The sequence below is a fragment of the Syngnathoides biaculeatus genome, chromosome 2, assembly GCF_019802595.1.
Source record: "Syngnathoides biaculeatus isolate LvHL_M chromosome 2, ASM1980259v1, whole genome shotgun sequence".
NCBI lineage: Eukaryota > Metazoa > Chordata > Actinopteri > Syngnathiformes > Syngnathidae > Syngnathoides > Syngnathoides biaculeatus.
Genome location: NC_084641.1, coordinates 33,867,825 through 33,895,292, shown reverse-complemented (window position 1 = coordinate 33,895,292; position 27,468 = coordinate 33,867,825). Strand labels below are relative to the sequence as shown.

Here is a 27,468-nt window from a genome sequence, read left to right as displayed (position 1 = left end):
TGGGGTTTTCAGTTACTTGAGGTGAGACGAACACACAAATAAATTAAGTTTAAAAGCACCAAAGCCCTCATTGCCCTTTTTAAGAGTGTCTTGAGGTGCCTTGTTAGGTCCCCTCCCAGAAATGGGAGTGAGTGAGCTCAGAAAAAGGGCTGGTCTTTCGTTCACTTGCTACACCTTTTTAGAAGGGCAATATGTGAGTAGTGTTGGTAAGACGTGAACCGGCGCCATTCAGCCCTGGAATAGGACGCTCAGTCTTTTGGACATGGAACCTAACAAATTGCAAATGTAGACGATCTCCAACTTAATAGCACATTTTGTATCCCGAGGTCGTTTCTTTCAGGAGAACATTAAATTGTTGTTCACCTTGGAGACTTATAGCATCCACATGGTGAGTTCAGCTTGTCACAGCTTGTTCTCAGATGGTATTCAATTTTTTAAATGGCTAAATGTAATTTCTTGCCATTCAAGGACACCATGCTGCTGATGCCGTCAGTGCACTGGCTTCTGCTCCTGTGGGGGCTGCAGTGTGTTTGGGCACAGGACTATAGAGGATATGAAAAGGGGGTGACCTCCAAGAGGAACACCAGGCAATATACATCCAACAATGTGCCAAATAATGACCAATGTAAGTCCAAATGAACAATTGTTTTTAATGAGATTGTTTTAATGGTGTGAAATCAAGTTAAAACAATGCGCTTCTGAAAGTCATTTACCCCTTTGTAAGAGTGATTTGCAAATTACAAAAAACAAATGGAACATAAATTACAAATTTAATAGGAAGTTATATTGTTTTCATATTTACTAGTATATAAATCTAAAAAATAAACTACAGTACATTCCCTATAGCATTGCTTATGTCACCCTCACCATTGAAGTTTGTTACAAAGTGACAGACTTATACTACTTAACAAATCTGTTGGGGTTCCATAGGGACCACCAGTGATTTGCTTACTATACCTTTTAATAGAGAGCACTTACAGACTAAAAACTTCAGCTGTACTTCAAGGAATCAGGGATCCATCCATCCATCCATCCATCCATCCATCCATTTTCTTAGCCGCTTTATCTTCACAGCGGTCGCGGGGAGCACTGGAGCCTTTCCCAGCTGTCAACGGGCAGGAGGCAGGGTACACCCTGAATTGGTTGCCAGCCAATCACAGGGAACATAGAGAGAAACAGCTGCAATCACAATCACACCTATGGGCAATTTAGAGTGTTCAATTAATGTTGCATGTTTTTGGGATGTGGGAGGAAACCGGAGTGCCCTGAGAACACCCTGACAGGCATGGGGAGAACATGCAAACTCCACACAGGGAGGCCTGAGATTGAACCTGTGAGCCCAACGCTTTCCAGATGATCCACCGTGCCACCTCTAGGGATCCATATTTGTCTAATTAATATTACTATATATTGATGCCACATGGTGCATTAGAATGTAGCGCAATCATGTGATCAAACCCACAAATTAAACAAATCTGTATTAAGGGGGACTGGTTAACAATTTTAATTTTCCAAACATTTATACATATTGACGATAGAAAATGGCACAGCAGATTGGAGAACTTTAAATTAAAACCGTTTAGGATGATTATTATATAGCATTCTCTGTTTTGAACAGCCACTTAAAGTCCCGCTGACACGAAAGGCATGATTTTTAGTATGTTTTTAATTAAGAAAAAATGGCAGCCAGAATGGACCCATCCTTTTTTTTTTTTCCACGACACCACATGATTTTGACATATATGGCTTTTTGAAACTCCCGACATGAAAATTGAGTGGTTATTTCGTAGAAGAAGCAGGAAGTGACGTTATTAGCAGATGCCCTCTCAGGCGGGTTCGTGTGTTTATACAAGTTTGACCTGCGGGAAGGTAGCTCTTTATTCCTTCGTGTTAGCCAAAATGCCGGCTCATTCTATTGCTGGATATTGCTCGAACACTCGGGATGATCGATTCACTCGTCATACTTTTCTAAAAGACCTGGTTCATCATGAAACTGGATTGCACAGGTGGAAAGGACAAGAGCTTCGTGGGTTCCAAATGATAGTTTGGGTTTTGGGGTAATCCTTCTTTCAGTGAGCGACAACAACGCAGTGGCTCGTTCCGGCCAGGCCGGGCCGCTTTACAGCATTGTCATCGTTCACGGCTGAGTACGCTACATGCTGTCACAAATACTGTCGGGGAGTCTGTTGTTAGTTAGAAGTGATCCGCATATCGTCTAAATATGGCTCGAAATGATCGATTGTGAGATGTTCTCTTACTCAAAAAGAGCTTCTGTGTCAGAAGGGGCGTCGGAAAAATCCGAAAATCTGCGTTGTTCGTCTCCCATAGCAGGTGTCACTACGTGTTTTCAATGGCGAATGTCCCAGTGTGAAGTCTGCTGATGAGGTTGCAGGCAATATGGCTACCACTTGGATGTCGAGTGAGATTTCCGCAACTTTGCGCATAGATTCACACACATTCTCCGCTCTTATTTATTTTTTTCATATAGACATTGAAGTGAATAATGTTATATGTATTTTTCATTACAATATCTATTTTAGAATGTTTATAGGCATGTCAGTGGGACTTTAGGTTTCCATGCCCACGAAGCACAGTTATTTGAGTTACATTAAAAAAAGAAAAAACAGCCTTGTACCAAGCTCAAGATAAATGTAGAACAGTAATGTCGCATTGTAAAAGTGGTGCTAAGGTGCTAATGATGATTCCGTCTTACTTTCTTGTCTCAGCACTTACGGATGATGCCTGCAGCCTGGAATTAGCCTTTTTGATCGACAGCTCCGAGAGTGTCAAAGACAATCACGCCCAGGAGAAACAGTTTGCATCAGAAGTGACCGAACGACTGCAGGGTCTGAGGCTGGAGAGCGGCCGCAACCTCATCATCCGCTCGGCCCTCCTTCAATACAGTAGCCACGTCATCATAGAGCAGACCTTTAACCAGTGGCAGGGTCCCGACAGTTTCAAGGCCCGCATTGCTCCCATGACATACATCGGCCATGGCACATACACAACCTACGCCATCACAAACCTCACACGCATCTACCTGGAAGAGTCAGCTCCCGGCAGCATCAAGGTGGCCATTCTGCTCTTTGACGGTATCTCCCACCCCAGGAACCCAGACATATCTTCAGCCGTGGCTGATGCCAAAAACCAGGGCGTCCGCTTTTTCACCGTCGGAATCACTCCCGAAGCCAAGGAGTCGGCCAATATTGCCCAGCTGCGGCTAATTGCAAGCTCACCAGCCTCCCGCTACCTTCATAACCTGCAAGACAGAGGCATTGTGGAAAAAGTCATCCAAGAGATTGTGAGTAAATATATACTAGAATTTAGCCAATGTGGAAATCAGATGGTCAGAATTAGAATCTATAGTTTTGCTTTCTCCTTGAACATTCTACTATACTTTATCTACTAGAATCAAAGCCAAATGGCTATTGTTGTTTGCAACGTTTGTTGAAAGCATCTAAGATATGAAGAAATGTTTTTGGACATTGGACCATTGCAGGAATGAAGTAGAACCCATGAAGACACTTTCATTTTGGGATGGAAACAGGCACTTGTCATACTCACAGAATAGAATTGGGTTTCACGAGCTAAGCTCTGTGCAACGGGCCAGTTACTCAATCCCCATTCCCAAATGCCATGTGACTGACTCTGCGGGTTTACCACACTGTGTGGTATAGAAAATGATCTTTGTATGGTCACTGGTGTAGTGATCCATTTAGCTGGCATTCATGCAGTCCAGGTTGTATAGTCTGTCAAAATTTGGAATGGATTGGCTTGATGTGACAATGAATAGGATAAGCAATGGAGTGGTTATATGTTGGTGAACAAGAAAAAACAGATTCAGATTCATAACTAAGGAGTTTAGGCAAACTCTGATTGATAAATTAATTGAGATAAATTCTCAACTTCTCAGCTGGTAAACCATTGGCCTCACTGTTCTGAGGATCCGGGTTCAATCCCAGCCCCGCCTGTGTGGAGTTTGCATGTTCTCCCCATGCCTGCGTGGGTTTTCCCCGGGCACTCTGGTTTCCTCCCACATCCCAAAAACATGCAACATCAATTGGACACTCTAAATTGCCCCTTGTTTGTTCATCTGTATGTGCCCTCCGATTGGCTAGCAACCAGTTCAGGGTGTACCCTGCCTCCTGCCCATTGACAGCTGGGATAGGCTCCAGCACTCCCCGCGACCCTCGTGAGGATAATCGGCAAAGAAAATGGATGGATGGATAAATTACCCAGTATACAGCCTTTGGTATCCTATACCTAGGTATAGCTGCAAAATGTAAATCACTCCCTCGCTGCATTTCAGTTAGATAGAGAGCATCTTGGGGTATGTTGTCTAGTTTTCACAAAATCACAGTTGCAGTCCTAAATTTATGAGTAAAGTATACTGGAATGCAACATCTGGTCGCTGCAAACATGTTCCCTATTAAATGTCGGTGGGAAAGCTATGTACAAAGAGGACGCAAGCAAAAATGAGCATGTACACTAGATCCTTCAGATGACTCGATAAAATAGTTGACAGTACTGTACATTCGCGTTTGGGTTTCAGATGCCATGGGTAGCATACATCTGCACAATCATAATTGCTTGGATCTTAGTACTCAGCATTTTTGACAGCATCACTTTGTAACCTGGCAACAAATTCCACTATTGAAAGATCCTCTGTGTGATTGGCTACATTACTTTCCTGATTAATGATGATGTGTTAGCTCCAGTGATAAAGTCTCTTCTCCCCCCACCCTCACCCCCACACCTTCTCTGTAGAGAACATTGGCAGAGGAAGAGGTACGTCCTAACACTCACAAAACTTGATTTATGTTCCTAAATGCCTTGTCTAACTGCCTCTGAAACTCCCTGTGCTGTAAGTGTCCACTTATGCAGAGCCTGTGTGCTTGTGAAAAGGGTGAGCGGGGGCCCGGCGGTCCAGCTGTAAGTATTCACCTTCCCCACAGGAACATAAAACACCAGTGAGTTTCCCTTTTGGCTCTTTTCTTTATTAAGACATTGCAGACAAAGACACATGCTGATGCCAACCAGCAATACAATTCAAACTTTGGGGGGAATCGTATGGTTCGGAGAGACTCCCTACAGCAATGAGAATGTTGCACATTCTTTACTAACCTTATTGAGAACAGGCTTTAACAGATATTTACTTGGGAAAATACATCAGTGGAATCATGTTCTGACCATATGAATCCACATATTCAGTGCGTTTCTTTCATCTAGGCTTTCTTCATCGGCCAAAGTGATTACACGAGATTCAGCCACATAGAGATGCTTGGCTGATGTATTCTTTCAAGAGTAATTACTTTTTTTTAACTTAATTCTCAGAGCAAACACTGTTTCATGTCATGGCTGCAGGCCTGTGCTGAGGAAAGGATGGAGACTCCATCCACAACAACAACTCTCTCAGTCTCACAAATCAGCACAAAAATACTTTGCTTCAGAGCTTCTTACAGGTCCAAATATTAAGAGAAACTTAAAAGCAGGTTTAAAGCTGTGAAACACCAAATACTTTGATTTCGCTTCAACTGTCTCCAAACAATAAGGTCTCACAAATCAATTTGCAAGTCATGGCCAAATAACACATACATCATAAGGCCTTGCCAAACACTCATACAGTGTTAGAATTTTATTTGAAAATGTTAAACATCTCATCTATTTTTTTTTTTTAATTTCCAAATCAGCAATTTAAAAAAATATATTCATCGCTCATTTTCTGTGCAGGGCAAGAAGGGCCGCCCTGGAGAGGATGGCATCCCAGGACTGAAGGGAAACAAGGTGCTTCTCGTCCATTAACGTCTCTGTTGTTTTTATCCATGACTGCGGAATCTACGATCCGTCCTGACTTCTTACAATCTTGGAATCCTTATTCCAATTCCTTCTTTTTTAGGGTGATGCTGGGCTCAGCGGACGTCCAGGTCGAGAAGGTGCTGAGGTGGGCTCTGGCCTTGATTCTTTATGTTTCTCTGAGTATTGGAGTACATACAATGATTTTTGAACAAGGTCGTTTGGTTCACAGGGCAGAGCAGGATCCAAAGGGGAGCAGGTACTCGACAATCAACTATGATGAAATGTTTTCATCTTTTTATCATCCCACCTGCAGGTATCTTTAGTTACTTCACCTGGCTACCGCTTCAACATAAATGCTCCCAATTGCTCAAATGCTTGGTTTGGACGTCCAAATAAATGAATGGCTTATTCACCTCGGTGTTGTCATGCTATTCCATTTCACGTCGGCACTTCTTGTTTTGTTCTCTTTCAGGGGGACAGAGGAGAGTGCGGCTCACCTGGAATTAAGGGAGACAGAGTAAGGTGTTACCTGATTGTGTGAACCATTCAATCTCGGGCCATTTACAGTGTATTGATTTGAAATTAACACTTTTTGATCGGTTGTTCGTATTAATAAGAGCAATGTTCCTTTGTTTAACAGGGTCCTGAAGGGTCCATTGGCCCCAGGGGGAACCGTGGACTTCAGGTAAAAGTCAATGTTAGACTAGACAAATCAAATTTACTTCCTTATATATTCATTTTTTTATTTGCTTAACTTAACTTTTTTTTTTAACTTGTAATAAAGAAAGTCGCAGTTTTAGTGAAGTCAATTTAATAAGTCGTAACAAAAAATTTTTTGTTTGATTTTTCTCTGTTTTACCATCCTTGAAATGTAATGTAATGTTTAGTTCAGCAGTGTTTCATTGAGATCTACGATAGGTTTAAATGCTGCTATCCCGTTGTGATCATGAATTTGTTCACCTTCCAGGGTTTCCCTGGTCCTCCGGGTGATGTTGGACCTGAAGGTGTGATTGGTAAAAAAGTAAGTAATTTATTCAGGATTTCAAGGCACAGACTAGAAATATGTAATACTGGAAGCATATTGAAACTCAAAATGCAAGTACATCAGACGTTTACACATGAACTTTACCAAGCATCAAAAAATTAATCTGTCTATTAATGCTATTGAAGATGCTCATGGATTAATCTTGTAGGGATTTGCGAGTTTGGACCCTATGCGTGTTCACCAGTTGAGGAAGATATGACCAAAGATTACAAAAAGTTAACAGCAAATGGATTTATTACAAAGGAATGTGCAGTACAGAGATCTAGGTCTTATCTAGGTATCTGCCGCACACGAGACGTGTATCTTCTGGCAGGATAGCCAAAGAAGAAGACAAAAGGTGCCCGGTAACACAAGGTTTTTATATGTATGGGTCCATGGCAAAAGTGGCTGCCCCCCCCCGCAGTCTGGTCCTGGGCCGGGATGGTAAGTTGCCGCTCCTTATCCGGTGTCGTTCATCTCCACGGCAACGCCTGGGAGAGGAGGATGGCGCCAGACGTTTTTCTGTGTACAAAGATCAAGGACAGACACTGCGCTCCACAACACATCCTGGTCTGATTAGCAAATGGACAAGACTTTATCTGTTGATTATATGTATAAGGTCATATTTAAGCAAATAATGAAAGTGCAATAAAAGGAAAATAGTCTTCAATCTGTAAGTCATCATCCCACAGCTCTTCTGCTTACATGTTTCTATGACACCGCATGATGGCAAACTTGATATTTCCGCTCTCCACTCCAAGAGAACTGAGAAAAAAGTGGCCTTCAGTTGCAAAACCCTATGTGACGCATACATACAGTAAACTCTGTCCTTTTGTGGTTGGAATATTCAGTTTTACAATGGCATCACTTGGTCAGTGTCAGTCAACTCACTGGCACAGACAAATCGCCCAACACTGTTGCTTGTGTTTCCAACAATTTACCAAAGAAGAATTCTCCAAATTGTAAAACAGGGTGAAATAGCATCATTGTAGACAAGAAAGACCCACAAATCTTGATGATCTCATTTGTAAGAACTTTCAAACCAGAGGGCTACAGTTGAAGTCTTGCCGGAAACAAAATGCAAGAATGGCAACTACTTATTCAAGAGTTGCCTGTATGCTTCCTGACCAGTGTCCAGGCGCCCTTGAGCAAGGAACCAACCCCACTCTGGCTCCCCTTGCATGACTGCACGTGTGTGTGAGCTCCTCCACAAGCATCTGTTTGAGAACAGTGACTTTGTAACCTAATGTACTGCATATTCATCTCCATTAGAACGTAACACCATGAAGGCAAATCTCTAAATTAGAAACATTTTAAAGTGAAAATGGAAGGAAATTGGCATGTACTGTAGCGCTTCAAAGGAAAATCTGCCAACTCATCAGTTGATTACATATTGAAACACTTTTTCCATAGAGTGAATGAAACCCCTTTTAAGTATCACATCTGTGATGACCTTGCAATCCAATTTGTCTGTTCTCTACTTTCCGAGCCCCGAGCTGTGTTTTGTAACTGCGAATTGCACGACAAGCCTGCACTCCACCTTCACTGTTCACTACTTAATTATTTTGGAAGAATGCGTCTGTTGATTGTCTGCCTGTCGTCCCGTATCACCTGAATAGCACACTAACGTTGGCTCTTAAGCGTCGTTCCAACTTGTCTGGAAAGGTCAGGAAAAGAAAAAAAAAGTTGCAGGCAGAAATAATTTCTACTCTATGTGTCTCTCGTCTGCCTCCTCTTGTGCATCGTGAGACATGAAATTTTCCTTAATATATGGATGTTGATAATGTCACTGTTACATTTCAAATGTCCATTAATGTCCAAGTGATTTCACTTCATGTGTCACCGCCTGTCTTCCCGTAGGGTGAACGGGGACTTCGTGGCCCACCTGGAATCCAAGGGGAAACAGGAATTGGGCTCCCAGGACAAAAGGTTCGTCTCTCCATTAATTTCTGAGCTACGTCAACTTGTATTACATTTAAAGACCAGCAGGGGGCAATCAAAATTTGACTTTCTGGTATTTTTCAAGTTTATCCATACATTCCACAGAGGCAGGATACCCCTTATCGGAGGGCTCCAAAATCGTGGTCAGTGGCACCCCCCAAGGACGAAATTAGTGGTTATAAAAATACCTCGGTGACGGACTGTTGGGAATAGCTAGTAATACTGTACAAGTGGTCATTTGAAAATGTAAACACTTATAGATATTTAAAATAATAAAATACTGCCGTTATATTTACCAGTTTCCTACCTCATCAAATCATAATTATTGTGAGAAATCATTAACATGTTCATTGTCATCACAGATGACAACCATTCATTATTACCAGTTTAGCATATAGTGCAACTAAAGGTAATTTAAGTACACATTGTATCCCACACAAGCACGGGAAAACACAGAAAGACCTGAGCTGAGATTCAAACCCAGAACCTTTGAGTGTTCTCCAATTAAAAAGGATGTCTAAGGTTTACCTGTTTGTGCTCAACTCAACAGGGTAATGTTGGTCTCCAGGGGCAACCAGGGCCAATAGGTCCAGTGGGGCTTGGTGAGCCTGGACCACCGGTAAGTAAAAAAAGAAAAAAAAAGAAAAACACACTCCAGACAAAGAATGGAAATGTTAGCATCTTACTAAGCCACTCCACCAGTAAGGTTATATTTTTATTAGAATTTTTCAAGTCTCACTTTCTTTTCATTTCAACTAGAGGAAACATTTGACACCAAGAAATGTTGTCAAAATTTTGTTCTGCAGGGGTAATATTGCCAACATGTTTTCCAAGTGTCCAGCACTTTGCATATTCGCTTATTCATTGTCATGATACTTTGTGCTATGCGATGTAGTCCCACGAATGTCCACAGATACTCAACTCTAGGACTTCGTTTGGCGTGGGGCCACTCACTAATTGCGATAAATAACTCATAACTATGAGAACATCCTGGATCACTTGCAATCTGTTTCAAATTTAGAAAGCCGCTCCCATCACACTTCAGTTGTACAGGGGTCCACATCGTCTGTCTTGCATGCTTTGCTGTCCTTGTCCTGTCCTATATTGTCCTGTTCTTCCTTCCCAGGGTGTACCACTACTCCACAATACAACACTTGAATCTAATGCGTCATTGCACCAGGAATTTACTTTCTTTATTTTTGTAGCGGTCAGACTTTGGGTCTCCCTTTTTGTTGTCTCTTCCTACTGTATATTATTTAGGTATTTTTTTCAATGTCTCATCTTTTTTGTGTTTTCTGTCACCCCCTTTTAAAACTTTGTTCTGTCTGACTGAAATTTTCCTCAAGAATCCATCAGAATACAAAGAACCACAGGGGCATCTTAAAAACTGTGGCATCGTAAAACTGTTCCAGCATAAAACGAATGCAGACCCCCCCTTTCTGTTTGACCTGGACCCCAAAAAAATTAACAACTGAACCTTTCAGGGATGCTCATTTTATGCCTAATCACAACTTTAGCCTGTTTCCAATTAACCTGTTCACCTGTGGATTGTTCCAAACGGGCGTTTCCTCAATTTCCCAAATTTTGTTGCTCCTGACACAGCTTTTTTGGAATGTGTTGCAGGCATCAAATTCAAAATACAAGAATGTTTCCAAAAAAACAAAACAATACTATCCATTAGTTTGAACATTAAATACCATTCAATACATTTTATGTCAACTTCAAAGCTACAGTATGTATATGCAGGGTCAAAAGATCAAGTACAGTATTTTTATACAAATTTATAAACCCCTTTGAACCACTTTATAGTGCCCCCCTCCATCCATAATAAATTCCATCCATGAAAACCTCATCCATTCTATGATTTGGCAGCTGAAAAATTTCAAAGCTTGAAGGTCACCACCCTAGCTTTAAGATTTGTTTGTTTTAGGTAGACCTTTTGAAGGAAATGTTGGTTCTAAGACGTTCTACAAACATGACGTTATCCAGAAAAGTAAGTGAGAAAACTGTATCTCCTGCAGTTGTTAATACTGATTTATTTGTGTTCAGGGGCCTCAAGGGCCACAGGGAATCCAGGGTGAAAGGGGACCTTTGGGAGAAGGTCTCCCGGGTCCAAAGGTATGTTTTCTGACCATCATGGAAAATCTTTTATTTTGTTCCATGAATCCATCCAGAATTGGTGTAATGCATCAAATTGCAACTCAACTATATTCACTTCCTTAAACCAAGACTCAGATTCCAAGGTGCTATGGGAGAAGGCTGATGGCAAATGGGTTTTCAACCATTAATTATGCAAAGCCCTTCTGGTAATTTATATTCAGAACAGCAACATGCCTGCCATTGCCTCAACATATGATCTGGCCCATTATTTATGCTCACTGGAGGGTGTTGAGGTTGCAGCAGCCACGTGAAAAGATACCATGACTGTCAGCAGACATCTTGAGACACTTTAGTGAGACACACTGAAATTGGGCTGCAGCCTGGGCACACTTGGATATGTTCCCAGTTAACATTAGAAATGTTTAAACATTCAATCTTCTCAAACATCAAAATAGGATAACGACGCTGGTGTAAACAAGTTGTGTGCAAAACTACTAATTAAACTTTCCCCGACAACTCTGCTGTAAGTTTCACTCATTAAAAATATTTCCCTACTGGCATTGAGCTCGATCAATGATATGCTCCAGAGAGCCATACAGTATACTCCACTTTGATTGGTTGGGTCATCAGCTCCACGCACAACACTGTAAAAGTGCAATTATTATAAAACTAAAGACCCGCATTTACATTAAGCTTTCATTTTAAGGTGGGGGCCATAAAATATCAGCTCACAGGCTTCAAATGGCCCACAGGCTGCCAGTTTCAAACCTCTGGTGTATGGTATTAATATTAGTCCGACAGACCAGGCAGTGTACAGTGCATTACAAAATTGTACCTTTTTTTTTTTGCTACTCAACTCTTTTAGACATTGAATAGATATTGTTCTAAATGGTGCTGGAATTTACAGTGCCTTGTGAAAGTATTTGGCCCCTTTAAACTTTTCAACCTTTTGCCACATTTCAGGCTTCAAACATAAAGATATAAAATTTTCATTTTTTTGGTCAAGAATCAACAACAAGTGGGACACAATCGTGCAGTGGGAGGAAATGTATTGGATATTTTATACTTTTTTAACAAATAAAAAACTGAAAAGTGGGGCCTCCAATATTATTCGGCCCCTTTACTTTCAGTGCAGCAAACTCACTCCAGAAGTTCAGTGAGGATCTCTGAATGATCCAACGTTGACTGATGATGATAAATAAAATCCACCTGTGTGTAATCAAGTCTCCGTATAAATGCACCTACTCTGTGATAGTCTCAGGGTTCTGTTTAAAGTGCAGATAGCATCATGAAGACCAAAGAACACACCAGGCAGGTCCGAGATACTGTTGTGGAGAAGTTTAAAGCCAGATTTGGATCCAAAAAGATTTCCCAAGCTTTAAACATCTCAAGGAGCACTGTGCAAGCAATCATATTGAAATGGAAAGAGTATCAGACCACTGCAAATCTACCAAGACCCGGTCGTCCCTCTAAATGTTCACCTTGAACAAGGAGAAGACTGATCAGCGATGCAGCCAAGAGGCCGATGATCACTCTGGATGAACTGCAGAGACCTACAGCTGAGGTGGGAGAGTCTGTCCATAGGACAACAATCAGTTGTACACTGCACAAATCTGGCCTTTATGGAAGAGTGGCAAGAAGAAAGCCATTTCTCAAAGATATCCATAAAAAGTCTTGTTTAAAGTTTGCCACAACCCACCTGGGAGACACATCAAATGTGTGGAAGACGGTGCTCTGGTCAGATGAAACCAAAATCGAACTTTTTGGCCACAATGGAAAACGATATGTTTGGTGTAAAACATGGTGGTGGCAGCCTGCTATTTGTTCAGCAAGGACAGGGAAGATGGTTCACTTTGATGGGAAGCTGAATGGAGTCAAATACAGGACCATTCTGGAAGAAAACCTGTTGGAGTCTGCAAAAGACCTGCAACTTGGACGGAGATTTATTTTCCAACAGGACAATGATCCAAAACATAAAGCCAAATCTACAATGGAATGGTTCACAAATCAACGTATCCAGGTGTTAGAATGACCAAGTCAAAGTCTAGATCTGAATCCAATCGAGAACCTGTGGGCAGACCTGAAGACTGCTGTTCACAAACGCTCTCCATCCAACCTCACTGAGCTCCAGTTGTTTTGCAAGGAAGAATGGGCAATAATTTCAATCTCTCGATGTGCAAAACTGACAGAGACATACCCCAACCGACATGCAGCTTTAATTGCAGCAACATGTGGCACTACAAAGTATCAATGCAAGGGGGCCAAATAATATTGCACGCTCCAGTTTTCAGGTTTTTATTTGTTAAAAAAGTGAAAAATATCCAATACATTTCATTCCACTCCACTCCACGATTGTGTCCCACTAGTTGTTGATTCTTGGCAAAAAAAAAAACCTGAAAATTTTATATCTTTATGTTTAAAGCCTAAAGTGTGGCGAAAGGTTGAAAAGGTCAAGCGGGCCGAATACTTTCACAAGGCACTGTATTCGCTCAATGAGGACTTGATGATGGCCTCACACATGGTGTTTTCATTCTAAAGCAAATCTTTGCATGACTGAACAAGCTGCTGATGCACATGAGGAGAATTACCTTTCTTCCCACACATTAGTGCCTCAGGTGGCAGGATAATATAAGAGGGTCATCATTATAAATTAAATCAACATCTTGGGAACTATGTACCTCTTTGAGGAGATTAGCTTTAACTGCCTTTATGCACACACATTTTTTTCATATATTTATCTGCCATGGACTAACTATTGTTTCACTACTCATAGGGGGAGCGAGGCTTGGAGGGGCCACGGGGGCCCAGAGGACTATCGGGTATTGGAATTAAAGGAGACAAGGTACAGTAAAGACAGGAAAAAGTCATAAATAAGAGGTCTGGTTGAGATGGTTTCACAAAGGCATGAAGATAAAGTTGGGAATACATTCAAGAGTTGGCATGCACCACTAAATGCACTTTCTGGGGGGGTTCAATACTGTATAGGCCAAGGACAAGGGCAGGTGATGAATGGAGTCTAAAGTTTAGACAGCAGTGGTGAAGCTTTACTGTTTCAAACTGATAGATGTGGGAAAGTTGGATTACTTGGATTTTCAGCAGTTCTAAATGTGTTCTACAGTGATCTCCATATACTTTACAGCGACTTATGCAATACCTTTTTGTTTTAGTCAAATGTGCTAAAAATGTTCTTCAAGGTGACCCGTTTATGTCGCACATAATCACTTCTCTTTGTGTGTAGTGATGTTAATATTTGACTACAATGAATGAAGTCTAATGCAACTGACCATAATTTCCATGCTGGTGTCATTATTGACCTCTGTTCTTATAGGGGGAGTTTGGCCCTCCGGGTCCTGCAGGCCTCATTGGCTTACCAGGTCTCGGCATCCAGGGTGAGAAGGCAAGTCAATGTGACACTGTATTGTGTACTTTTTTCACAATTAGGACTCTCAGATTATGCTCATGAATCACCCCATTACAGGGGATCGAAGGTCCAAGAGGACCACCAGGGCTACGTGGGCCACCAGGAGAAGGCCTACCGGGACACAAGGTGTGTTCAACAAATGAAAAAAAAAAAAAAGAAAACACTCCAAAGAATGATATTTTAAACTACAACTTAAAATCCTTGGTTAAAGGAAAATACACACCAATTTTTATCAGATACCCTTACATATTTGACACTTTCCATCCCATCTGTACTTATCATATTTTCATGTCTGAATCAGGGGGACCAGGGGTTCCCAGGTGAGGTTGGCTCTCCAGGAGAGAGAGGAATTGGAGAACACGGAGATAAGGTCTGTGTGATAGTTAAATTTTAGCACTGATTCCATTAAGTCTCAGATGACGTAAAACATTTCCACTGAGTAAAATGACTTGTGCTCAGGGTGAGCAAGGATCACCAGGATTATTAGGTTTACCTGGAGTGCCAGGGGAGGATGGTGCACCAGGGCAGAAGGTAATGTTTAGCTCTTTATTGCTTTAGTCTCTGAGAAATCCAAAATACAGTTAGGTCAAAAGTTTTTGCCTTCATACACCACCACAATGGCTTTTATCGTTATTGTGGATTTGTATTACAATGGCTATTTGTTGAAAAAATTCAGGTTGACAGACACAGGTTTTAAAAGGAAGTGACCGAAAGAAAAGGACATGACAATGAAATAATAACTAAATAAAAATAAAAGAAGAAACACAATAAATTAAATAAAACAATTTATTTTATGCACAAGACAATGTCTAATTAAATTCATGTACTGTGGAGAAATAGTGCTACATCCTATGAGAGAGGAACAGGCCAATGTAGAATAGGACAGTTCAGGACAAGACAAGGACAAGAGGGGAGCGAGCAGGACATGAACACTGGACCCGGCTGTACAACTGGAGTGTCGTGTAACTGGCTCAGTAAATTCTGAACATCTGTATAAATGGACCTCTCAAGAAGTTCACATGGTCATAAGAGTTACAGTATTTAAAGCAATCTGGGGGGGGCCCCACACCAAGAAACTGAGTCTCATGGGTGTGTGTGTGCGTGTGCATGTGCGTGCGTGTGTGTGTGTGTGCATGGGTGTTGGTGTGTGCGTGCGTGTCTGTGTGTGTGTGTGTGTGTGTGTGTGTGTGTGTGTGTGTGTCACGTGCAAGTGAATCAACACCATCAATAAATGTCCGAAGTGTTCTGGAATTGGGAACAGGCCAAGGGGCCCATCTGAGAATTAACCGGCAGACAGGACACTGCCCATACATAGGGCCCACCTGTCCACTGGCCCCACTGAATCGCCCCAAAGCTGGCCATCCGGCCAGGCAGTAATGCCTAACGGGAGAGCGAGACACCCCTCAAACCCATCCGACCCCAGAATTCCCACCTTAAGTAGAGTGGATACACACCTTCGACCCCGTGTTGGTGTAGCACCTGAGCGTTGTTGTACATTAAAATCTGCAGTGCCCCATATGGATGAAGTGAGGGTAGGTACGGGAGCTGGGGACTGTTGCCCTACAGCCAAATCCCCCTCGAAAAAAAAGGGGTATGAGTCTCTAGGATGCAATAAAAAACCTGGGAGCAGACGGGGGCGAGAAGTAAAGCACATTTACAGTGAAGCAGGACTGATTCTCTTAATCCATCGCTTGCACCCCACTGCCCCACACCAGGCCCCTAAGAAACTCTGAGCATGCCCAAACGTGACTCATAAAATATATTTTACTCAAAAATAAACACTACATTGATGTGTGATTAGGTTTGTCTTTTGTCCTGAAGTCAGAAGGAATAGGTCTCCAGCCCTGTGCAACCCTGAACAGGATTAACTGTCTAGAAAATTGATTAAAGGATGAGATTTTTTTTTAGGGTAAAACTTCCATCCATCCATCCATTTTCTTTGCCGATTATCCTCACGAGGGTCACGGGGGGTGTGGGAGCCTGTCCCAGCTGTCAACGGACAGGAGGCGGGGTATACCCTTAACTGGTTGCAGGGCACATGGAGAGAGACAACAATCGCACTCACAATCACAGCTAGGGGCAATTGAGAGTGTCCAATTAATGTTGCACGTTTTTGGGATGTGGGAGGAAACTGGAGTGCCCGGAGAAAATCCACACAGGCACGGGAAGAACATGCAAACTCCACACAGGCGGAACTGTGAGGCCAACGCTTTACCAGCTGACCCACCGTGCCGCTCGGGTAAAACTTGTCAGATTAATCAATCACCTTGATTATTTTTTTCTGCATCAATTGTTGTGGTGTATCAAGGACTAGTTATAAAAATCCTGTCATTGTCTCAATAGTTCTGGAAAAAAATGAAGATTTTGTCATGGAGGACATGTTCTGTGACTTTAGGGTGAGCCAGGAGCACCAGGCATCAGGGGGCCGGAAGGGTCACCTGGGATAGGAACACAAGGTGAAAAGGTAAAAAAGTTCTCTTAATTTGTCATTGGACCTTGTTGAGCTTTATGTAGTTAATTCATCACTGTATTCTCCATTTAACTATTGAGGGTGATCAAGGTCAAAGGGGAATAAGAGGCTTGACTGGCCCACCTGGCATTAGTGGCCCTTTAGGACCCAAGGTGAGGATTTGTTTCCTTGTCATCAGATTACAATTCCAAATAATATTAGTCAGTACAGTGGTAGTATTAACGATATTATTGATAAATGCATGAATGCTGGGGAAAGCACAAGCAAAAAACATTTAGCCTTTTTTGTTTCCATTAACTTATTAAGGGAGAACCAGGATCACAAGGCAGGGTGGGTTTACCTGGTCTACCAGGACGCTTTGTAATGGGACCCAAGGTAAGTTCTGTTACAAAACCCAGAATACGCGTATATCAAGACCGTGAAAAGAGAAACAAGATGATATTGACAAAGTCAGCAGTTAAGTCAGCTAACATGAGCTCTTACTTGTGTTCTAGGGTGATGTTGGACCAAGTGGCCCTCCTGGTCCGTTTGGGGAGACTGGCTATGGGCTTCCCGGGCCAAAGGTGAAACCTCGCTTGCTTGTACTCCATGCCTAATTTCTACTTTACAACAAGCAGGTTCTATGCACTCATTCTGCACTTGAGCAGATTTAACGAGAACAGGGGTGAGCAAACATGTTGGCTGAAGGGCCACATTGAGCATTTAAAATTCGAAATGCGGCCCAAGTCACAATCAGGTGCTTAAATACGAGAAATGAACACCAACAAAAAAAGGCATCGTGGCGTTAATACATTTACTCATAATGGGAACTGTGTTGTTCTTTTAATTTTTTATAGGGTGCCCATGGAGATCCAGGCCCTGCAGGTCCATTTGGGCAAAAAGGAGAAGGCTATCCCGGCCCTATGGTGATTTACAAATGCACTTACCTATCTGCCCATAAACCTTTAAACTTCCACTTTTTATCTTCCTCCCAACTTGTTGCACCCTCCAGCCTTTAACATGCTACTTACTCATCTATTGATAAGAACCAGAATTAGTTGGTTAAAATCAGAGCTAACTTAAAACAGTTAAGACATCAACGGCTATTGCAACTCCTATGAAGAGCTCTGGTGCTACAAAATTTGTGACAGGATATGTACAGTAATCACTGGACTGTTAGTGAAAGTTTCATGTTTTGTATTTCTCAGGGGCCCCCTGGTCTACCTGGGCTTCCAGGAGAACCTGGGCCTGAGGGGATAGGCTTACCTGGTCCAAAGGTGAGGGCTATTGAACAAGCAAGAAAAATAAAAAGAAATTCGCAATTCAATGGGAAAGTAAATGTTGGGTTAGGGTTAAAAAAAAAAAAAAAACAAGACTGTGATGGATATACTTCAAAACCTTGTTTGAATCTGAAGATGAATAACAAATACTTCAATTGATCCGCTTGCATTTTTTATGATTTTACTGTATTAATTGTAAATTGTTTTACTCCTGTTGTACATCTATCTTGACTGGGTCTTTGTTGCTTAAGGGGGACATTGGTTTCCGAGGGCTGCCTGGGTTACCAGGATCTCCAGGCGATGGCCTCCCAGGACCTCAGGTACTGTTTTAAATTTGAAACAATCTTTGTACAATACATGAAGAAAAATAATGCACGAACTGGTCTCAGTGTATCTGACCTCTTTTTGTCACATTTTTGCTCTATTTAGAGAGCTAATGTTTCGATTTATGTATTGAGGTTATTCTTGGTACTTAGGTTAATTATGTGTCTGATTAGATACTTGGCTTCGGAACCTTACCAGATGTAACGTACATATGTCTTCCAATATGTCATCCAGAATTCCTCCGGGTTCTAGCGCTGCATTTTTTTCCGATAGTGTTAGCAGGAGGAACATGTAAAAACAAAAATACAATGAAGTATTATATCATAGAAAAGAAAACAGCAGAGCTGTTAACCTGTAGCCTCTCTGAATTTCAAACTTTTCAAAATTTTGTCAAGAACATTGTCTTGTGACAGTCAGAATCAGAATTGCTAATAAATTATGGCTTCTAATGTTTTTTATTATATCAATTTTGTAAAATCAGACACAGTTGTAGCCTGAATCAAAGTGCCAGTATATGAGATATTGACATTCCATCGTCAAACATGTCTATGGATTAATTCACATTTTGCCATGTGACTCTACCCTGTATACTCTGTGGTGCAGGGTCATCCTGGGCGACCAGGCCCCCTGGGACCAGTGGGGCCATCAGGAGTAGGAGTCCAAGGACCAAAGGTAGATTTTGTTGTCTCAGTCATAGTCCTCCAATTTCCTGCCAAGAAAAACAACAACTTTTATTTTTATAGGGTGAACAGGGGATCCAGGGCGTGACAGGACCAAGGGGGCCTGCTGGAGAAGGCTTTCCTGGAGCTAAAGTGCTTGCGATGTTGGATTTATAACATGTAATATGATAAAGGTATCTTGTCGCTGAGGTTGTGGACTGTGTGACAGGGTGATCGTGGTTCTGCAGGGGAGAGGGGCCTGAAGGGGTTCAAGGGAGATATGGGTGACTCGGGGGACCCGGGGCAACCCGTGAGTACAATTTGTTTGCAAAAAGGGTTCATTGTATATTAACCCATCAATGTTTTAATAGTAAAGGTCTTTTCTCATCAAAGGGTCAATCTGGTGTCAAAGGAGAACCAGGTCTCACAGTGAGTCATCCTGTTTCATCCTGTTTACCTTTGGAAGCGTTTGCTAATCTCATCTATGAGGGTGTTGAGTGAGATTATTTCAGAGTGAGTTGTGTATTTGTCACAGAGGGAGGACATCATTAGATTGATCAGGGAAATTTGTGGTGAGTAGTTTGTCCAAAATATTATCAAAGCACTTATTTTTCTTCCCAAGTTCTACAATGCATACAAAATGTTAGTGATACAAGGCTTTTGGGTGAAATTTCAGAATGAACCTAAAATGAAGTTATATTTTTGCAGGTGTACCTAATTTGACTTTCTCTACACTTTTCGCAAGCACAGCCAACTCTTTGTGTTGCAGTACTTTTTGCATAAACATCTGTTCGCTAACAAGGAGCTCAATGGCTGTGACTTGACCTAAATTAATTTCCTGGTTCCATAAGAGCTGGTTTTTAAAGTCTTCCTCATCATGCTGTTTCCAGTTTGACATGACACCAAGACACAACCTAAAAATTGATCAGCAGTTCTTTATCATCGCAAGGCTTCACATTGTCTGTTTTCAAAGGGAAGAGGCTACAAGCGTGTTTTTTCAGCAGGTTTGAACAATGAGCATGGAACAGTCACAGAAAGGCCAAGAAATGGATATCCTCGGAAATGTCTTGGTTCATTAATGGATCTGTCACGACCCATCGAGACGGAGGGAGGACCCAAATGCAGGATTCGGGAGATGCAGAGGTAATTCGGGAAAAAGGAGGAGGAGTCGGTACACGGGAGATAGATCAAAGAAGGTAGGAGTGTCAAAGGAGTCAGGCTTACGGGGTCGATCGGGGAACAGGCGGAGGTCGGTACAAAAGGGTTCACAATCAGAGATACGGAAGTGCAGGAATGGGGCATGAGTCGCACCGATCTGGTGAAGACCAGTCGTCCCCTGGGTCCTATATCTACCGGAGTCAATCAACCAGCATGAGGCGCAGGTGTGCCCCTCCTAATCAGTGAGGCTGTGCGAGAACCCACACAGCCAGGGCTGGACCGGCAGGACCATGACAGGATCAAACATTAGAAGCAAATTTGCTTCTTGAAGGAGAACAGCAGGTTGTGTAAAAAGTATTGAAACAATGAACAGTTGGACAATTGGTTTAAGACAAGGTCATATTAAATTTGACCATGAAGGTTTTTTCTAGTGCCTTTTAGGTTCATGATATTTCACTCAAAAGCCATGCCTTCCTTTTATGTGTGATGGATTTTCAATAATATGAGGTGCAACTGCAATATTTGGTGTCATTGGAAGCCACCACCAGGAACAAATTCCGATACTTCCGCTTAATCTCGTTTACTGTCATGTTTTCACTCTCATTTTCTTATTCCAGGATGTGGGATCAAGTGTAAAGAAAGGCCTATGGAGCTGGTGTTTGTCATTGACAGCTCCGAGAGTGTGGGTCCCGATAACTTTGAGATCATTAAGGATTTTGTCAATGCACTGATTGACCGAGTCACGGTGGGCCACAACTCCACCAGGATCGGCCTCGTACTGTACAGCCTGGAGGTTAGGCTGGTATTCAACCTGGTCCGCTATGTAACCAAACAGGATATAAAACAGGCCATTAGGAACATACAATACATGGGAGAGGGCACCTACACTGGTACCGCCATCCGAAAAGCGACCCAGGAAGCCTTTTACAGTTCTCGCCTGGGAGTCAGCAAAGTTGCCATCGTTATTACCGATGGACAGGCCGACAAACGGGAGCCGGTGAAGCTTGATATTGCCGTACGTGAAGCTCACGCTGCCAATATCGAAATGTTTGCCCTCGGTATTGTCAACACTTCGGACCCAACACAGGCAGAGTTTCTTTCGGAGCTCAAGCTGATCGCATCTGACCATGACTCTGAGCATGTGTTCCTCATTGATGACTTCAACACCTTGCCAGGTAAAAACGCAAACCATAGAGTCAAACCAGTTATCCATCATTTTGATCTGTTCATAATTTATCGACATATTGCATTCACAAAATATCTTCTTGCAAGCCATAAATGGCCCGTGGGCTGCCAGTTTGACTTCACTCCTCTACACTAATTAACAACATAATTTGGAGGCCTGGTGATGAGGTGTTGCTTCTACAAGTAAAAATACAATCCAAACAGTTGCTTTTTTAAACTCAGGTCTCCAAAACGAGCCATTCCTTTTCACTGTGCTGAGTTACCATAGTAACGCAAGCTAGCTGTAAATGGGGACCCTAACCCTATCTCTTCAAAAACATCTTATGTCAGTGATAAAAGAGTGAAAGCGTCATTCTTGATCCTTGCTTTATTTTTACAGTAGTGTGTTATTACATGTTATTAAGACACCTGGAGCAATAAAATATTTCATTTCAATGTCATTTATTTTAGAATTACAAAACCAACATCAGTGTATAATTCTGAATCTTAAATTAGTGAAATAATTTTATACTTGCGGCTTGTTGAGGTACCATACAAAGCTCTACATCGGCATGATTAGCCTTTGGAATGTGTGGCTGGCCCAGTCTCGGTGACAAATCTCACAGAGAGGGCACACACTAAGAGAAGGTTTTAATGTTGTCGCTCTGTCGCAGCTCTGGAATCCAAGTTGGTCAGCCAGTTCTGTGAGGATGAGAATGGAGACCTGATATACAACCGACTGTCTAATGGAAACAATGACCATAGCAACAGCAGGAATGGCAACAATGGGAAGTATGCCAAAGGGGGCCATGGGTACCAGCCTGCCAATGGTTGGGAACTCCTGAATACCCGACAGTCCAACAATCACCACCATGGGGACAAGGTGGTGAGCACCCAGTATGGCCATAAAGGATCCAACGCAGGACAAGTATGGACATTCCTTGCAATGTAAATGTGTATAGACTGTGACAGCAAGGATAAACTGTAATGACCTTTTTTTTCCTTGTCAACAATAGCAAGTACATGCAGGAGCAACAAACTGGGGGAATGAGCGTGGAGACACGTTTAATGTTGGGAACACAGCATTCAGTCCAATTACTTCGAGAGAAGACTCTTCTTCAGTAAATGTAACATCATCATCATCAGGTGCACCAAGACCAACTCTTCCCAAAGGTAGACTCTACTAATAAGATATCAAGGATTTCACTTGGTTTCAGCAGGCAACTGTTATCGCTATATTGTCAATTTTTTTCTGCTGCCATATGGTCCATCCTCACAAGTATTGAAAAATGCCTCTTGACCAATTGATCAGTTTGGGAAATGCTTGTTTCTGCTCCAGCATAACTGTGATTGAAATGCACAAAGCAAAGTCCATGGTAGAATCACTTAATCTAAACGTTGAACATATCTCAAAAAGAAAAATGCACATTAACAACAATAATGACTGGAGGAGTTTGTGGGGACTTGTGAGGCCTCACCACTACCTTTGGAAGGACCTAAAGAGGTACAACAGAAACTGGTCTTCTAAATAAACGGACAAAATCGAGCTACAAATCAATACATCACATCGAAAGTCTTCCTTTATTCCAGTTCCATTTTCATGTCTCTAATTTGTGCGGCTACGCCCACTGGTTGTATATCAGTTTGCTGAGCTGCAGTTGGGCTTTGCACAATTGTTTAGCGTCAACAGTACTCCAGCTGTCTTGTATACTTGTGCCTCCATACCGGGAACAGACTAGTTTGCCTGATTGAATTGCTACCTCTGCTGGTTCAAGCCAAATGATAAAATTGTATTAGACCAGGGCTCAACAGCCTTTTTGAGGCTGAGGGCTACTTCGTGAGCACCGATCGTATGAAGGGTTAGTGACCTGTTTGTGGCAAATTTCAGTCTCAGTTCATTACACGTACATAACATATTTTTGTTTTAATTTATTGTAGTAAATGACATTACAGACATTTTCATCCATTTTCTTCACCGCTTATCCTCACAAGGGTCGCAGGGAGTGTTGGAGCCTATCTCAGCTGTCAACGGGCAGGAGGCGGGGTACACCCTGAACTGGTTGCCAGCCAATCGCAGGGCACATCAAGACAAACAGCCACACTCACAATCACACCTAGGGGCCATTTAGAGTGTCCAATTAATGTTGCATGTATTTGGAATGTGGGAGGAAACCGGAGTGCCGGGAGGAAACCCACACAGGCACGGGTAGAACATACAAACTCCACACAGGCAGGTCTGGAATTGAACCCGGGTCCTCAGAACTGTGAGGCCAACACTCTACCAGCTGAGCCACCATGCTGCCCTTACAGATATTCTAAAATTTTAATTCACGTAAGCAAGTCAGATTCAGAATTTAAAGCACAAATAATAGTAACAATTTGCGGCCTATGGTATTTATAGAACATACCTCGCGGGTGCCTTATATGGTCCTTGCGGGCTACCATCCACCCGCGGGCACCACGTTGGTGACCCCTGTATTAAATGTTCAAATTTGATACATTTGAACACATGTGATTTTGTTTTTGTTACGCACCTTTTATCAATGTAAGACGTGATATATAAAAAAAATCTGCTTTCAACTTTGCGGCACAGTGGGGGCAACAAAAATAGTGTCTGGCTCACAGTTCTGAGTGGAGTTATTCTCCCTGTGCCTGCGTGGGTTTTCTCCAGGAACTGCGGTTTCCTCCCACATCCCAAAAACACGCAACATTAATTGGACACTTTAAATTGCCCATAGTTGTGATTGTGAGTGAGAGTGTTGTCTGTCTCTGTGCACCCTGCGATTGGCTGGCAACCAGTTCAGGGTTTACCCCGCCTCCTGCTTGATGATAGCTGGGATAGGCTCGAGCACTCCCGTGACTCTTGTGAGGATAAGCAGCTCAGTAAAGTGATGGATGGATGTTCTTTAACAAACCTTTGAAATCTTCCCCAAACAACTGAATTTATATTGTACTGTCATTAGATTCCACACAGGTAGACACCAATTACTAATTAAGTGACTTCCTAAGCTAATAGGCACTACTTTTATTTAGGGGTGGCTTGGGGTGAAGTTAAAAAAAAAAAAAAAACAAAACACAAAGCCCATTCCTCATTCCACTAATGTCGTCTGCTTATTGTGTCTGACGAGGTGTGGTCACGGAGCTATTTTTGATGCAGGCGGCACGGTGCCAACTGGTTAGCACATCTGCCTCAAAGTTCTGAGGATCAGAATTCAAATCCTAGCCTCAGTTGCGTGGAGTTGGTATGTTTTCCATGTGCCTATGTGGATTTTCTCCGGGTACTCTGGTTTTCTGTCACATCCCAAAAACATGCATGCTAGGTTAACTGTAAAATCACAATAGGTTTGAATTGCTGTTTGTTTTCTGTGTCTCCTTCATTTGGTTGGCGATCAGACCACTGGATACCGTGCCTAAAATAGCTGGGATAGGCTCCAGTACACCTGAGACCCAAGTAAGGATACGGAAGAGGGATGGATGGATATTTGATGCATTCAAAGGTCACTGTGTCGTGATTGCTCATCCGAGAGGAGAACAGTAGCAATTTGCTGGACAGGTCGACAACAGATGGTAAACAACCTTTTCACTGACTGCTCGCATCATGTTTTATGCAGAAACTGCACCCTTGGACCCTCGCTGTGCTTCAGCTCTCGATCAGGGCTTGTGCCGCGAATACGTTGTCCGCTGGTACTATGACAAGCAGGCCAATGCATGTGCTCAGTTTTGGTTCGGAGGGTGCAGCGGTAATAAGAACCGCTTTGACACAGAAGAGGAATGCAAGAAGACTTGTGTGGAAACCACAACCACTACTGGTACAACACAATTATCAAAGTAGTCCTGAAGTCATTTTCTGGTTGTCATTGTTCACAGTTTTGTTTTTCTCCTACGTTTTAATTTTTTAGGAAGCTGAGTGAAGGCACGCTGTATAGGTTCTGAATTTGCTTCAGAGTCTAACATTTTTCATCACACCTACTCAGGAACAGAGGCTGGGTATTTCTTTTCCCCATGGGACCGGATTTTTTTTTTTTTTTCATAGTCTCTACGTGAAGCTGAAAATGACAGTGTTTGGTCACAACATGAGCAAGAAATACACTGTGGAAATGAAACCCCTCATGATACCGTAGTTTTAGCAAATTATAAATTCATGATCTTGAACATTTACAAGTTTATGTGTCTTTGAAAAAAATAATCACTGTCATTGTATTGTCTACCATTGTAAAGCCAGATGATTCAATTTAAATTTTTTACTGGATGTTTACACACACATACACACACATACTTGCCGATGTGCACTATAAGGACATTCAGCTCGTGACCTGCATTATGGTGTATTAGAGGGACACCCCTTTCCGCTAGTCGTACAAAGACGTGGTATAGATCAAACACACACGCGTACACACATGAATTAACTCCCTCCTACTGGGCAACTGTCAACAAGGCCAGTGATACAATAAAACATAAGTAGAGACACAATAGAGTTTGTCCTAACTACGTCTGTACATGCTGCTCTTCAATACACTATGGAAGAAAATGTGTACTTTAAATAAAAACTAACTCAATTAATAAGCAAGCAATTTCCTACCAAGGACTGGAAGACTGAGTTTTTTATCAAGAAGGTTGGAACAGACCAATTGCTTTTTTTTTTACGAGGGAAAATCTTGGTCTTCTACATTCATAATATTTCATTCAAGTTCAAATTCATTGAATTTGAATACAAGATTTAAGCTTAAGATTGAAGAATTTGGCTGCACCAACAACTCGAATGAGCTGATGTTTGCTGTTTGTTGCTGTTACTTATTCTAGGCATGATGAATATCAGAATAGGGTGCATGTTCCACAGTACTTAGAACAAGGGGCCTTTCAATTGGACGGAGCTAGTTTAACTCTGCACAGATAAAGAATTTTTGTATTCAGGAGTAAATAGTTTGCTGGAAATCCAAACAAAATATATTCACTACTAGAGTTTTTGTTTCAGCTGGGAAATATATTTTAAGGTATTATCTCGAACTCCCTAAAGATTCACATTTTTAAGAATGAATTAAAATTGTCAAGTATTTTCCCAGATCTGATTGACATATTAGCTTGTTGAACGCCATCATCAACAGACTCGACACTTCCCTTCTGCTTAAAGCTCAAGTGTCGTCAAACGGATGATTTTTGGTATATTATTAATGAAAAACCCACAGCCAATATGGTCCCATGTGTTTTTTCACCACAAAACATGATTTTGACGTATACAGCTTTTTGTATCTCCCGCCATGAAAATCCTCTCAGGAATTTGTCGAGAGAAAGCAGGAAGTGATGTAATGGACAATGGCGCCCCCTCGTGGACTCGTTTGTTTCCATTAGTTTTACCTCCACGAACGTGGCTCGTTGTTCCTTCATGTTTGCCAAAATGCTGGCTCATTGCATAGCTGGACATTGCTTGAACACTCGGGAGAATGGAATTACCCTACATAAGTTTGAAAGAGACCCTGTTCGTTGTGAAAAATGGATTGCACGCGTGCAAAGGACGAGAGCTTCGTGGGTTCCAAATAACAGGTAGGTAAAAAAAAAAAAATAGTTTGGGGCGGACCACCTAATCGGTCTCTCTCATAACGTAGCAAAAGATCCGCGTATGAAATGTGTTGATGTGTGCATACAGCTACTAAAAAAAATAATAGTTTGGGGCGGACCGGATAATCGGTCTCACTCATAACGTAACAAAAGATCCGTGTATGAAATGTCGATGTGCGCGACATCAATGTCTCACTCAGCCTGCAACATAGCTCGGCTCCACCCCCGGCGGGCCGAAACTCAGCCACACCGGCTGAGGCGCCGCGTTCAGCGGTCACATCTTCCGCGAAGGCTGCGCCTCGGGCTGTGCGATGGGGGCGGCTCTGAAGAACCCAGCCGAGAATGCGTTACTCAGTCGCATGCGAGCATGAAACTCGCCGGCTCGACTGTAAACACAAAGCAGCACCGCTCGGCTCCATCATAAGCCACACGGCTGCGATGAGCCGCGATGGCTCATCTCTGCCGCGGAAGTGGATCAGACGGGATGCAGTTTGGCCGTGATGGCATATCATCTGAATATGGCTCGAAAGAATAGTGTAATATTGCCCTGAGGGCTCGAAACAATAGTGTAATATTGCCCCGGTAATTTCACTCGGTTG

The 27,468-nt window shown here is 42.3% G+C and overlaps 1 protein-coding gene across 1 annotated transcript; it reads left to right on the top strand.

Moving 5' to 3' along the window:
- Positions 1-270: 270 nt before the first annotated feature.
- Positions 271-25,803, top strand: LOC133491036 (collagen alpha-1(XXVIII) chain-like). Its single transcript, XM_061801886.1, has 36 exons — positions 271-388; positions 469-625; positions 2,727-3,301; positions 4,768-4,788; positions 4,870-4,932; positions 5,731-5,784; positions 5,897-5,941; positions 6,026-6,052; positions 6,269-6,313; positions 6,437-6,481; positions 6,764-6,817; positions 8,681-8,749; positions 9,312-9,380; positions 10,811-10,879; positions 13,635-13,703; positions 14,190-14,258; positions 14,340-14,408; positions 14,584-14,652; positions 14,742-14,813; positions 16,678-16,746; positions 16,833-16,904; positions 17,059-17,127; positions 17,247-17,315; positions 17,589-17,657; positions 17,940-18,008; positions 18,263-18,331; positions 18,939-19,007; positions 19,079-19,147; positions 19,224-19,304; positions 19,388-19,423; positions 19,530-19,566; positions 20,770-21,327; positions 21,991-22,244; positions 22,333-22,489; positions 24,928-25,125; positions 25,216-25,803. The coding sequence occupies exons 1-36, from the start codon at positions 386-388 to the stop codon at positions 25,221-25,223; spliced, it is 3,597 nt and encodes a 1,198-aa protein (XP_061657870.1). The 5' UTR covers positions 271-385; the 3' UTR covers positions 25,224-25,803.
- The last annotated feature ends 1,665 nt before the right edge of the window (positions 25,804-27,468 follow it).

Bases quoted from the DNA above. Each gene is read 5' to 3' on its own strand.
- LOC133491036 (XM_061801886.1), top strand. The intron at 4,789-4,869 runs GTACGTCCTAAC...CTGTGCTGTAAG, and splicing joins GAACATTGGCAGAGGAAGAG to TGTCCACTTATGCAGAGCCT. The intron at 18,009-18,262 runs GTGAGGGCTATT...TTGTTGCTTAAG, and splicing joins TAGGCTTACCTGGTCCAAAG to GGGGACATTGGTTTCCGAGG.